This window comes from Artemia sp. Qi Xiang Cuo, chromosome 16 (genome assembly GCF_049724085.1).
Source record: "Artemia sp. Qi Xiang Cuo chromosome 16, ASM4972408v1, whole genome shotgun sequence".
NCBI lineage: Eukaryota > Metazoa > Arthropoda > Branchiopoda > Anostraca > Artemiidae > Artemia > Artemia sp. Qi Xiang Cuo.
In genome coordinates, this window is record NC_142809.1 from 36,159,360 (window position 1) to 36,173,875 (window position 14,516).

At 35.7% G+C, this 14,516-nt stretch overlaps 1 protein-coding gene across 1 annotated transcript in view; it reads right to left on the reverse strand.

The window, feature by feature from the left end:
• The window catches only part of LOC148942850 (intermembrane lipid transfer protein VPS13D-like), a 192,512-nt gene that overhangs the window by 92,331 nt on the left and 85,665 nt on the right, over positions 1–14,516 (reverse strand). The window contains 3 exon segments of the mRNA XM_089102376.1: positions 421–1,545; positions 7,912–8,089; positions 11,137–11,336. Coding sequence (XP_088958502.1) covers positions 421–1,545; positions 7,912–8,089; positions 11,137–11,336 — 1,503 coding nt within the window.

Sequence of the window (14,516 nt, forward strand, 5' to 3'; positions counted from 1 at the left end):
AAAAATTCCGTTTCAAGACTTTGAAATTTTCAACAGAGAGACACATACAGTTCAGGTTCAGGAGGGTCTATCAATCTATCTGTAACAAAACAAATACAATTTAAAAAACGTAAAAAACATAAAATACGTAAAAGCGACTGAATAAGGAAGAGAGGCTAGTTTTAAAATAAGTGAAAAAAGAGACTTATAGTTCTGATTTGAGGAGCGTCAATCAATATATCTATCATAGAAAAATAAAAAGCACACGTCTTTTCTTTCTCTTTTTTTTCTTCTTTTTTTTAACATAATAAGAGCGCAATTTTTTAGGGGGGAGATGATTTTAGTTTTGAAATCATTTAAAAAGGAAATTAAAACCGGATCATGCTACTTCCCCAAACCCCGAAGAAAAAAAAGGTAGATCCGGTGCGATTTAGCCCTTACCTGAGTGATGATTTCAGGGACTGTATCTTCATCAAATCTAGAGAAGGCCTCTCCCAAGTTAAATGTTAAAAAACGTCTGATGAGCTTATATTCATTTGTATCAATAACAGCATGTACCTCCGATATGCGACCTACGATTGACATGTCTGCAACATGTCTACTCAAATATGTTTCCATGTTTCGATCAATTTCGAGTCTCATCTGGCAAGGATGCTGCAAAAACGGACTATTTCCTTTTTTAATTCGAAAACTTTCCAGTCCAAAATCACTATCTTCTTCCTCCTCACATCTCCGTGCGGGGAAGGCTTGCATATTCTTGATCTCACAAATTATATGGTCAAGCAGAACTGGGGTTTCAACTTCTGTATCTTCTAAATTAGGCTGATCACAAGCAGCCTTTTTTGGGGAATCATTTTCCCGCTCATTTGAATAAATAAAATCATTCGAAATTAAAATCACTCCCAAATCTGCAACAATAATGTCATTAGAATTGCTACTAACAGGTAGGACGACTAAAGGAGAACCAGTTTCAACATTTAGGAGTAGTCTCATTCCCATCGTTGGTGCAGCATTACCAGTTCGTGCAGCTGTTATTAATCCTCTTAGTCTAGTGAAGTCGTTCAAAAATGCAAGAAATTCTTGAAAAAATCTATGCACATGTATTACAACAACCGAAGACATTCTAAGCTTGAGTTTGGCATCATAGTTTTGCTGCACACTCTTATTTCGATCAAATATGAACAGCTGAAAATCCAATGCCTCTGGCCCACAAGTTGAGAATTTCTCTCTGTAATATCGTCCTTCTACTGTGAGGTCATGAACTTTTAGTTTTCCAAGAAAGCCAGTAATATTTACATCATTATTAATCACTTCTTTCTCAATCGTTATGTCCGTGATTTTGATCAAGGCTATTTCTCTCAATTTTCTGTTCAATAAAAAATTCACTCTTCGAAGTTGTAATGAAACTTTTGAATTTCCAACTTCTTTTGAAGTTTGAGGATCTATGGGATATGATCTGGTTTTGTAGGCTTCCTTCCTGTTGAAAAAATCAAGTAAAAGAACCCAAGAAGTCAGGTTGACAACTATGTCACAGGCATTGAAGTCAATATCGATGAATGACTTTACCTATAAACAAACATTTTTTTAAAGATAATAATAAAACAAAATTAATAGAGGAAAAAAAACAATAAAACAAACTTAAGGATTGTCCCGTTTTTTTTTTCCCTACCTCCTTGGCATCATCTCAAAATACGATATTCCGCCAACCCAAGAAATTGATATTTTTTCAAGCAAATGGTCGTAACTCTAATTAAAGGAACTAACGATGGAAAACTTCCGTTCACAGAAGACAGATATAAACCCATCCCAAGAAACCCTCCTAGCTCGGGAATGAAAAAAATTACAACTAGAAGTGCAATATCTGAAGAAAAAATCGAAAGTTTTGTCAGCTGGAGTACCAATTAATTTTCAGTCCAAGCTATATTTACTTTATTTTCCCTCAACTAATGTGGTTAATATCCTGTTTCAATACCAGGTTTACTATAATCTTATTTATGAGCTAAAGCTTCTGTACGAGATTCAACACCTCAGAGAGAATATGGCATTTTAAAGATGATAGTTTTCAATTGCCTTTATTCTGATTGATCAACACTCAGTCAATACTTTTTAGCTGTGACAGCTTAGGTGTTTAGTTCTTACACCTGAAGCCAAAATCGAAACGGCGCAAGTGAAGTTAAAAACCTTTGCGTTGATAGACCTGAAAAAATAAGTCAAGATTAACACAAATTAAATTGCTAGGAGAAAAGACATAATTTTGATAATGGTTTATCTGCCTAGTTCACTCTTACTTAAATTCATTATTTCTGAAAACGGGGGCAAGAGGGGGGGATACACATTTTTCTAGTTATACTAAATATATTTGCTTAAGAATACACAAATGCAATGGTTCCATACAACAAAACTTTCGTTTAACTCGGCCCCATTCATCTCAACGTAATTAATGGATCCCTAGTTCAACCCAAAACCTGTTTAACTCAACCCCGTGTAGCGTGATCCTAGCTTAACTCAACCCATTCAACTCTTTCCCTATGCAACTCAATCCTAATTCAACTTAACCCCCTTGACATTCAGCCCTCATTTAACTAAACACCAATCATCACAATCCCCCTGCAACTCAACCCCATTCAACTTAATTCCCGTGCAATTCAACCTTCATTTAACTCAGCCCTTATACAACTCAACCCCCTTTAACCAACACTCTTTGCCTCAAACTCACTCCGCTCAACCCTCAAAAACCAACAATATGATTTGAAAATGTAATTTAGCCCGTTTTATTAGAAGTAATAAAAGTTGAGTCGAATGATATGGTCTTTCTTCATTGGTCAATTATTATGTTTTTTTTTGTGCTGCTTTAATGCCAAACTATTCCTAGACCCCACCCCCTTCTAAAAAACAAGAATTTATTTCTATACCTTATAAATTTTAAATTAGCAAAACATTTCATAATGACAAATAAGACCAAATAAGAAAAAGAAAACAGACAAAATAATAAATCAACGACTTTTTTATTGTCTAGGGCTACAATCAGGCATTAGGGAAGTTGGGACGCAATTACGCGGCGGTTATTATTACATTTGGAAAAGCGCTAGATAGTAAATCAAATCGTATGTTTGTCTTTCAGCTAGAAAATTAATTGGACATTCGACAAATTTACCGTCAAAAGCCTTTACCGCAAAAACCTTAAAACATTTGATTTCACTGACAGCTTAAACCCTGTAAAATCGTTAAAACATCAGATCTTATCTTAAGTTTAGGGCATTGCAATAGGCTGCAAGTTGGAAACTACGAGCGAAGCAAGTAACAAATTAAAGGTTTCTAATCACCGGTAGCTCAAACTTATTCATAGGACAGGGATTGACTTAAGTCAAACAGGGATTGATTTAAATGGGGGTTGAGTTAAATGGGGTTGAGTTGCATGAGGATCGAGTTACATGAGGGTGAGTTAAACAGGGGTCGATTTAAACGTTACTTGAGTTAAATGGGGGTTGGTTTGCATGGGGGTTGAGTTGTGTAGAGATTGACTAAATGAGGGTTGAATCGCACAGGGGTTGAGTTGAATGAGGATTGAGTTCCATAGCGGTTGACTTAAAAGGGTTCAATCTCAATGGGAGTTTCACAAGGGCCGAGTTGACTTTAGTTGAGTTGGATGGGGGTAGAATTAAACAAAGGTTGCGTTAAACGGGGGTTGAGTTAAACGACGGTTTAGCTAAATGGATCGAGTTCAACTGGGTTTAGTTAAGCGGGGTCGTGTTACACGCACACCAAATACAATGAATGCAAATCTGTAAATACATATATAATTTTCAATTAGGTAACCGACTTAGTGAAATATTTTCTGCCTCGAGCAATGAACATTAAATATTTTAAACACTACTTCCAAAAAAATAAATCTATGGAATTCATAATATTTTAAATGGGTTCATCATACAATCATTTCCCTTTGAAGACTTTGATTTGTAGTACAAATTTTGTGTGACACTTTCTTTGATTGTGACACTTGATTTGTAGGCTTTGAGGCACTCCCTCACCTTCTCCATAGAAAGAAATTATATATGATTTCACCAACAATTATTTTTCTTCTTCCAGTTTAGTTGTTCGGGTTTCAATCATTCAAAATTTAAGTTTGGTAAAAGAAAGGGGTTTTGTACAAGAAGTTCCATACTGACGGATCTTTCAGGAATAAAAGGGAAATACTGGAAGTACGACATATTAAACCGTGCTTTAAAAGATGGGCAACGGATGCTATTAATGAAAAAAAGTGAATTAGGAATGTCTTGAATTGGTGTACGTGTAGCTCAATCCCGTTTAACCAAACACCGTTCAGTTCAACGCATTTAATTGAAGTATCGTTCAACTGAACTATCGATAAAATCGACACTCGAACTCCGTTTAACTCAAGACTCTGTGGAACTCAACCCCCATTCAACTGAGCCCCAATCAACTCAACCCCAATCGAAGTCAACCCCATTTAACTAAACCCCGATGTAACTTAATCCTCATTCAACTCAACTCTTGCACAATTAGTCCTCATGTCACTACACCCCCACTTACCTCAACTCCGATGTAAATGAATCCCCACTTGACTTAACCTCATGTGAATCAACCCCCTTCTAACTCAACTTCCATTTAAACAGACCCCTGGTCTATGAATAAGTTTGAACTACCACTGATTAGAAGCTCAAAATTTGCTTCTCGCTTCGCTCGCAGTTTACAGCTTATATCGCAATGCCTTAAATTTAAGGTGAGATCTGAATTTTTAATAATTTTACAAAGTTTAAGCGTTAAATGAATCAGACTTATTAAGCTTTTGCAGTAAAGGTTATGGCGGTAGATCGGGTATGCTCCCAATTTGGTGGGTCAAAATTGCCACTACTTGTTTCATGCCGGGTATATTTGCCATTCAATGCTTATTTGTTCGATTAAAGTCTCCGGCAATAATAAAAACAGAAGTTGCATACTTTCGAAGGATGTTGTCTAATGTTTGTAGATCATTGAAGCAACCCTGTATTGTTGCAGAGCTATCCTGTTCGTTACACTCTCGGGATTACACGTAGCCACTACAATGGGGTAAGAGAAATTTCCCGACAAGAATTCTTGCTTACACTTAACCCAGATCACCTCGTGAAAGCATTCAGTATGATCACTTAATAACTAGCAAGGAATTTCCTTTCGGAAATACAAACCAACACCTCCACCACGGCACTCAAGGCCATGATCCCGCCTTGTGTTGAAAAATTCCATATAGCCTTTAAAACGACCAGTTTCTCCCGTAACTTCCCAGGATTCAGTCATTGCTACTATGGAACAGAAATTGTGTTTCATCAAGACTTCAAGCTCGTCCATTTTTTCGTTCAGTGACACTGCAGAGCATTGCAGAGTAAAAAGCTGCACAATTTCGTCCATGCCGAAAACCATTCTGGTTTAAGCATCGGCGTTATTGGATTTGCCTGAACTGGAGGAAACACCGGGCCATTATACCATGGTCGTAGAGCTAGTAAAACTTCATACCTCGGTGAACAGTTACCTACGGTCAGGGTCTACCAATGCGTTATGGTTATGTTTGTCCTAAAGAAAAGGGACTGGGGTATTGATGCGATTATTTCGTTGCCTTCCTCAACAACCATGCCAGTTACGTTTCATTCGGCAAGTTTCCTACACTTAGATAACACGAATAATTTGACTGTCTTCGGCAAAAATAATGGCAAAATTCATATATTATAGAAGTTTCGAAAGTTCAATGTGTGAGATTAGGTTTAAAAATTATTAGCAAGCAGACTAAGAAGCTTAAATTAGAAACAAATGAGGATGAAGAAGTGATATCTGGTATCGAAAAAAAATTGACCGAGTAGAAAAACGGACTAGACGTCAAAAGTCTAGTCGACTATATTAGTAAGAAAGATGGATGCAATGAAAGCTTCAAAACTAGAAAAGCCATGGTAGAGCATATTCTTCGCAGTGGATAAAAGTTTGGAGAATGCGGAGATAGGCCTTGCAAATAAGATTAGAATACTAGAAGCCACGGTAATGATAGTTACCAAGGTTATCTCTGAAACATAGGTGCTTAAAAAAATTGAGGAAAATTTGCTAGAGGTTTCAAGAGGAATTGTCTGAAGGTGTCCTTAAATACAAAAGGCGTACAAAAAAAAGAAGCTCAATGCCCAATGGAATCATTTTCAACTCCCTGTCGCCTATGGACACTGCTGCAGCCCATTATGACATCGAATTATACTTATTATAGTGTGTTTAATTAGAACACTTGAAAAGTATATACATATGCCCATAAGGACAACACCACCAATTCCGGACCCGTGACACAAGAGAAATATGAAATAATTCTGATTAATTGCAAATAGTTTATTTAAAGGATATGATTTTTTAATATATAGAGAAAGATACTTTAACAGACAGGTGAGCATGTTACAGCTTGAAAAAATCAGACTTATACACAAATTTTCAATCTATATGATTAAAGGATCGAAAGTGAGGCCCATGGAACCCTGTCATCACCAACACCGAGCCATCACGCCTCCTAAATGTCCCATATAAAAACACATTTAATCTATTTTGACTTATGGTCACAAAGAAATTATTTAGAGAATGGTCCTATGTGACTAAATATTAAATTCTGAACCTTTAAAACTAAATACCAAGAACATATTTCATTTTTGGTTTTCATCAAAGTTGGTGCTTGATGGTTGTTGAATTCACTAATAACAAATTTAACTCTGACATTGGCTGCCCCAAGAGAAAACACAGTATGTAGTCCCCAATTTTTCTACAGTGACTTCCGCTTTCCACCAATGTTTGTACCAGGGCACCCGCAGAAGAGGATGGAGGGATCGAAACTTATCCCAAAATACCACCACTCCATTTCTGACCACTTTTTATTGAAATTATCAAATAAATTTATTTTTATTATTCCCCCTCCCCCCCCCCCAAAAAAAAACAAACCTCTTTTGTGCCCAGTGATTCTGAGCTTGTTGGTAATAAGGCTAATATTGCGATTTCAAAGCACGAAATCAAAACAAGGTAAGTGGGCCTAGTTGTCTAAAAATTGGTCTTGGATTCTCAATCAAGTTGGTATATGAACTGCCCAGTCATCAAAACAATGTAAATAAACCCAATTGTCTCAAAATATATCATGGATTCTCAACCAAGTTGGTATGTAAGGATTTTGTGAGCCCATTAATTTTACAAATATGAGGATACAGTTACAATATTCATATCCTAAAGCAAATCACAGAATGTACCCTAGACGTTTCGCTTCAGATTTCTTATTGTCAACATAGTTTGTACTGTGGTATTTCTGAGCTTGTGGAGTGAAGATCTGAGGCTAACATTGCAATATAGAATTTCAAAAGCATGAATCGTTTCATAAATATTTCATAATTTTATAAACGTTGTTTAATTACCGCCAACGTCGGTATTTAAGGCTTTGAGGGCTAAATAATTAGGAAAACGAAGGTAAATAGAAATGCGTGCATCATAAAATAAAAAACTGTATTCAGCTTCCATTCTTCAAAATGGATTTCAATTTCCGACAAAGTTTGTATCAAAGGACTTCCGAGCTTGTTGGATACAAGGTTGCATTACACGAACAGAAAATTGCATTACAATTACAATTACATTACATTACAATGACAATTACGAAATTGCACTGCATTACAAGAATCCGAAAGCAAAACATGGCAAGTAGCATACAAAATCCAAAAATGATGTCTGACAAAGGAATGAAAAAGCTTCCTTTCTTTAAATTTAACCAAGACAAAGAGCAGTCCACAAAATGCATTTCATTTTTTGCTAAAGATGAACTATAACTGTCAAATTCAATCAGTTTGTACTCTTGAAATGAGAGTTTTCCCTTAATTAACTCATGTTGATTGATCCAGCCACGTTTCCATTCGGTTACCAATAAATTTACGTACAACTTACCAAATTATATTTACTCAGAAAATCAGGACAATCTGGATCAACAAGTTTCAATCCAATAGAAATGATATCTTTACTCCTTCTCGAACTCGGAAATGGGGATGAGGGAGGCGTGGACGGAACTTCCTTGGTCTTTTTTCCTGTGTTTTTGGAGGTTGATCTGTTCTGTTGAATACCATAACTGAAAAAAACAATTAAAACAACGTTTAAAAAATTGCCTCATTATACATAGAAAAAAAGGGTTAAGGACAGACAGGTGAGCATGTTACAGCTTGAAAAAATCAGACTTATACACAAATTTTCAATCTATATGATTAAAGGATCGAAAGTGAGGCCCATGGAACCCTGTCATCACCAACACCGAGCCATCACGCCTCCTAAATGTCCCATATAAAAACACATTTAATCTATTTTGACTTATGGTCACAAAGAAATTATTTAGAGAATGGTCCTATGTGACTAAATATTAAATTCTGAACCTTTAAAACTAAATACCAAGAACATATTTCATTTTTGGTTTTCATCAAAGTTGGTGCTTGATGGTTGTTGAATTCACTAATAACAAATTTAACTCTGACATTGGCACTGCGTTTAAGACGCGATCATGTTGCCCCATCTATGTTGCCAAATCCACTTCCAACTGATGGCTTTGTATCGAGCTCTGATTTATCAAGGGGAAGGGGTCAAGGGATTTTCCAGGGGGAATGACAGGACGGAAAAAACCGATGTCTAGGGGTACATTTTTTTCAGAAAGGGTTTTGCAAATAAATCTTAGGGGGTAGTGCGGGGCAATATCTTCACCGCTTCAAAAACTTGGAAACAGGGATGAGGGTGAAGTGGACAGAACTTCTTTGGTTTCCCATCTTGCGTTGTGACGATCAATCTTTTTTGTCTAATATCATAGCTCAAAACAAAACAATTTACAAAACAAACAAATAAAGACTAGACACTAAACACAACATTATGTTACATACACGATCATCAATATGATGATCGTGATTGTTTCCTTACAATAATGTTTTAAATTCGTCTGACCATAGTCGTCAAGACATTGAAAAAAAGAATGTCAAAACTGTTATGACCTTGATATAAGACCTTATAAAATCAAGAAAAAGAGCATTAAAACGAGTTTTTTGTTTTTGTGAAGAACTTGCATTTTAGTATTTGTTTCCTTGTCCAAGGTGAGAGATGATGCGGTGATAACCATATCGACTGTGGTATTCAAAAAGAAAAATTACCTGACATAAATTTTACAAAAGCAAAAAATAAAAATAATTTTTTTGTTACCAATAACGAGTTTTTTTTTTAACGAGGAAGGTTTTATTAGGTCTTAAAGCGATAAAAAAAAACAATTCTACTCATTCATCAAGGTCTAAAGGATAAGCCCAGAGTCTTATAATAGCCCAAACAAAAAATAATGGCGAGTTGGGATTATTACATAGATTTTATGTAGATTTCAAATAAACAGATAACCTCCAAATAGTAATTTACATAGGAGATATTTCTTAATCTGCCAAAAAGGAAGTATGCCTCCAAAGAGAGGGATCTGCTTTCAGTCAAGAGCATACCAGTGAATTTAGCACATCAGAGAGCTGTTAATCAGATGTTAACCTTCTATTATCATTCACATTTTAAACTGATTTAGAATAGACAGCCCACTAAAGCCCAAACAAAATTTCACAATAGCACAACTATTTTCTTGTTTAATATTTTACAGCACATACTTATGAATTAGCAGCAATAGAGGAGTCTTGCTGTTCTTAAAAATAGCACCATATGAATATACATACTGCTAGTGAAAACTTGCTGCAGCACCAAGCCACCTGAGGTCAACAGAGCTGTGCATACTCCTCATCCAACCCAATTTATTCAAAGCCTATGTCTTTTTTACTTTTCAACTTTTTTATATTCAACTTTTCAAAGACTTATATCAAATATAAGTCTTATATCAACTTAGAATATTCTATTTCTTCTACTGCTTGACCACTTTTCTCTTCTTTTTTCTAGGAGTAACCGTATCGAACTGATGGGCGTAAAAGAGGAAAGAAAGCTCATTCAACCATAGAGTTTTAAGATAAAAATTAAAAAAAAAAGAAAGATATGGACCCACAACAGGACCATTATTCCTTGTTTGTGCTAGAAGATACTCAGCCTTTTTTGCCCCAAAATGGCGACATAGGGATCTAGCGAGAATTTTGAGACAACCATTATACTTGAAATTGTAAAGCAGTCGTATGCTAAGTCATAACTTCAAAGACCACTAAAAACTTGATGAGAATATTAAAAAACAAACGCAACCCTTTGTTATAAAATCCTTACTTCATGCAGACTCCAAATCCGTAAAATTTCACATGAGCCGTCGTTTGAAAGTTTGGTTGTCCCCTATCCCCCCCCTTCTTGATACCCTTGCGAGGAATGAATGCCTCCTTCAAGTCAATTTATCTCTTTTCCGCCTTCCAAATATTCATTAAAGAAAAGGTTTTTTCCCTTTTTTCTTTTATTTTTTTCTGTTTCTTATGTTGACTTTTCATGCTATTCATGGAAAACCCATTATATTACATTTATATGCATATGGGGGGGGGGGCATATACCATCAAAGTCGACAAAATTGGGAGAAGGAATTTTCGAGTTATACATTTTTTATGTTCATGGACTAAAACTGAATCCCTTAATTTGAATTATAATTTTTTAACACCATTTTGTACAGAACAATATTGCGTTGAACTCATACTGAACAGTACGATGAACTTCTAGTTAAAGCGAAGAACTAATAACTGAAACAAAGCCCCAGTTGTATGCTTGACATAAGATATTATTAAGCAATTGCTGAAAAATCTCGACTTTCAACTATATTAGAATAGCAGTACATATGAAAACCGAAAATGAACTTATTCCGCTTTAACACAAAACCTTGTATAAATGCAGATACAGAAAACTATTTTTGGAATATACCAAATCTTAACGGTCAAAAAAGGTAAATTAAATGGAAAATATAAAAGTTACTGGAAGAATCATAAAAATCTTGGGGTTTCAGATGATCCGGGACAAACATCCTCATGCCGACCCCTTAAACACATGTTTTAGCGTCAACGTACCAAACATATTAAAATAGGATCAATGCTTCAAACAGTCACCTATCTAATATAGTCTCAAATACCCGAAAGACGTCGGCAACTGTTAAGCTATTAAAGAAACTGTAAAAATACAAAGTTTACAGGTAAAACCTACCATTTATTGCTCAGCTTATCAGGAAGAGAGGAACTATGGCACAAATATTGGCCAAGAGAAAATAATTCTGGGCAAGATGTTGAAACATTCGGTGGAAAGTCACACAAGGGTGCTTCATCAATAACAGACTTGAAAAGAAATCTATGCTTTTCGTCCTCTTGGATGGTCAAATCTTCTAAAGTTATAGTGTTGACAGAAAACTAAAAATAAATATAGAAACGAAATGAAATTATTCGGAACAATCAAACTAAAGAGTTAGCAATGGACTGCAAATACCAAGTTACGCCTCAGTGAATTTGAGCGGGAGGGTAATAATCCTGTACAAATCCAAGTTAGACAGATTTTTTTAAATATCCTTATCCTTTCCCAACCTATCTCAGAGTATGATAAACTGCTTTTCATTTGTCTGCATGATTAAATTGAGAACATACAATCAACCTAGCCTAACAAACATTTAAAAACTCATTGCTCCCCCTATTAGTAATTCTGATTTAAAAACTAGTTGTAATTCATATTCTAAAATACACTCTTTTTTTATCTATCACTTTGTTTTATTTTACTGTATTATTTTGTCTCTGTTTTCATTTTGACTCTTTGAGCCGTCAGATTCAGTGCTTTGACCTTTAGCTCTTTTCAGTCATAGACAGCGCAAGACAACCCATCCTATCTATGACCTTTCTTTTTTTTAATCCTAGAAAAAGATGAGGGTAATTCTCTTCATCATTTCTTTCCAATATAAAGTTAGGGACTCGCTAGGCTTTGTGGAAATTTTAAAACATACAAGGACTTATATTTTATTTTTTGTTTGGGGGGGGGAGAGAGAGGTTCCAACGGTCCCCACCCTCTTCTTCTCCAGTCTCTTTTAGGTGAAAGGTGGACTATTACATCTTATTGGAATCAGGATTTCATACGGATCTTTAATCGGTATGAATTGAAGATTCATTTTACTCAAACTTATCACAGGATGGCAGCATAAAATTACAAAACACAATTATGTGTTAGTTGCTACATATTTCATCATGTTACACGTTAATATTCTGCAAAACTTCTATCGCAGTTTCATCACAACACTAACAAACAACTCATTTCAGGATTGAAGTCACCTAAACCTAGCACACTCACAAACGTTTCTCATCCCTTCAGTCGGTCAAGGCTCCTCTCTTTACTCCCAACCGTAAGGCTTCAACTTCTTTTGAATCATTTGTCACCTCTTCTCACCCCATTCGTGGGTGACCTTCAGCACTATCCATTTTCGAAAGCAGCGTTTTGAGATATACTGCCATTTATTAAGCAGAATTTACCTTGTCAATTATTACGGGCTGAAAACAAAGCCAACTGAAGACAAATTCCAATTCCCTGGAGTATACTATTTTGATTTATACCTAGTATTTGATGTCAACAATTGATACCTAACATTTAGCATTCCCTATAGTGACCTCGGTTTGATTCTGATTTGAAGGAGATATAACCTATCTACACACATGGTTTTGAAAGGATGATGGAACATGGAACAAAGTCTTAAAATCGTCCCTTAAATTATAAGTCTTGGAGCCCTTAAATTATAAAATCGTTACATGATTATGACTTCGAAACGTTACAAAATGTCCTGTTTAGAACTGGTCATCATATACGATGACCAGTTTAGGTCATCATTAAATGATAACCAGGTTAGAACTGGTCCTCATATAATGAATGAGAGCCAAAAGTTAATGTTTTTTTAATGACTATTCTAAATAAAACTCAATAATTGATTAGAGATATGCAACAGAGCAGGTTCAGAAATTCAGAAATAAAATTCAGAAATAAATAAACAGATTCAGCTATTTAGCAGAACCTGCATTAACTTTAGGAGACACTTCCTTAGTTTTGGATATAGTCGCTTCTTGGAAACACAGAACTGTCACATCGTTCTAAAGCGCTGCGGGAAAAGTAACTGAAACAGTCCTATTGGGTAATATATAAATTTGGTGTTTGTGGCAGCCAGGGAATGAGACCAACGGGGACTTACAGCAAGTTTGAAATCGTTTTGATTGATCTACGAGCACATAAAAACTAAAGTTGATGCATTAGCTTGGTTTATGTAGCAAGCATGTTACTTAGTGTGATGATACTTTTTAGACTGTAGATAAAGAGATGCTGTAGATAAAGTTTTAACAGAAGGACAGTGTGGTTTTAGGAAGGGGCTAGGATGCTTCGATCAAATTTTTACTCTTAGATTGATAATTAAGAAGTGCCTGAGTCATCAGACCCCTTGAGTCCTTAGCTTTATAGATGATGAACAGGCGTTTGATTCAGCAAATAGAAGAGCTTTAGCAAAAGTCCAATCCTTGTTCAGTGTACCAGATCAATACATTAAAGTGAATAGTGCTATGTACCAGAATAACATTGCTACAGCTATGGTAAGAGATGAGGTTAGTAGCTAGTATCGTATTGAATCAGGCGTTAAGCAGGGTTGCGTTCTACCCCCGTCTATATAGATCGTTTTGATGGACTTTGTCCTAGGGGCCACGGCAAAACTATGGGAGGGCATGGAGTCAAATGGGAAAGTAAAACTTTCCTAGACTTAGCCTTAATATGGTTTTTCGGAGAATTTGAGAGCTCAGGACTAAGAATATGCTTGAAAATTAATGATTAGAAGACCATGTCGCTTAGACCATGAATAAATGAAGGTGAAGATGTGATTTTGAGTAACGAGAAGATTGATCAATTGGATATCTTTACTTACCAAGGTAGTAGTATTAGTGAAGATGGTGGATGCAGTGGAGACATTAAAAGTAGAATAGCCAAGACCCAGGGTGTTTTTTCACGGTAGACAAAAGAAGAGAAGAATAGGAATATAAGTCTGCAAACCGAGATTAGAATATTGGAAGGTAGAGTGACGAAAGTAGTCAAGTATGGTTCAGAAAGCTGGGCACTCCGAAAGAGAGAGGAGAATTTATTAGATGTTTTCAAGAGGAATTGCCTACAGATTATTTGGGTGTCCGTCTGACGGACCGTATTTTAAGCAGTAAGCTTTACGAAATCTGTTGTTCTACCCCACTTTGTAGGGCTAAAATGAAAGAAAGATAAAGATGGCTAGGATACGTTCTAAGGATCAGGGATGACAGATTGCCAAAGATAGTCCTTATAGCAATTTTTTTTTAAATAATTTAAAAATAAAGATAGAAAAATACATTTTTTTGAAATCTAGTTGGATGACTTGTTTTTTTCGATTTTTCTAGTGCAAACGCGGAAAAAGTCGTATCTTTCAATTATTCACCCCTCACCCCAATTTGCTCCCCTGATCAGACCTCTCCTGAAAACTTTTAAATCTAGTTTTCGAGGGAACATTCTTTGACGAAAAGAAAGGTCAATGAAGCACTATCAATTGTAGCTTTTGT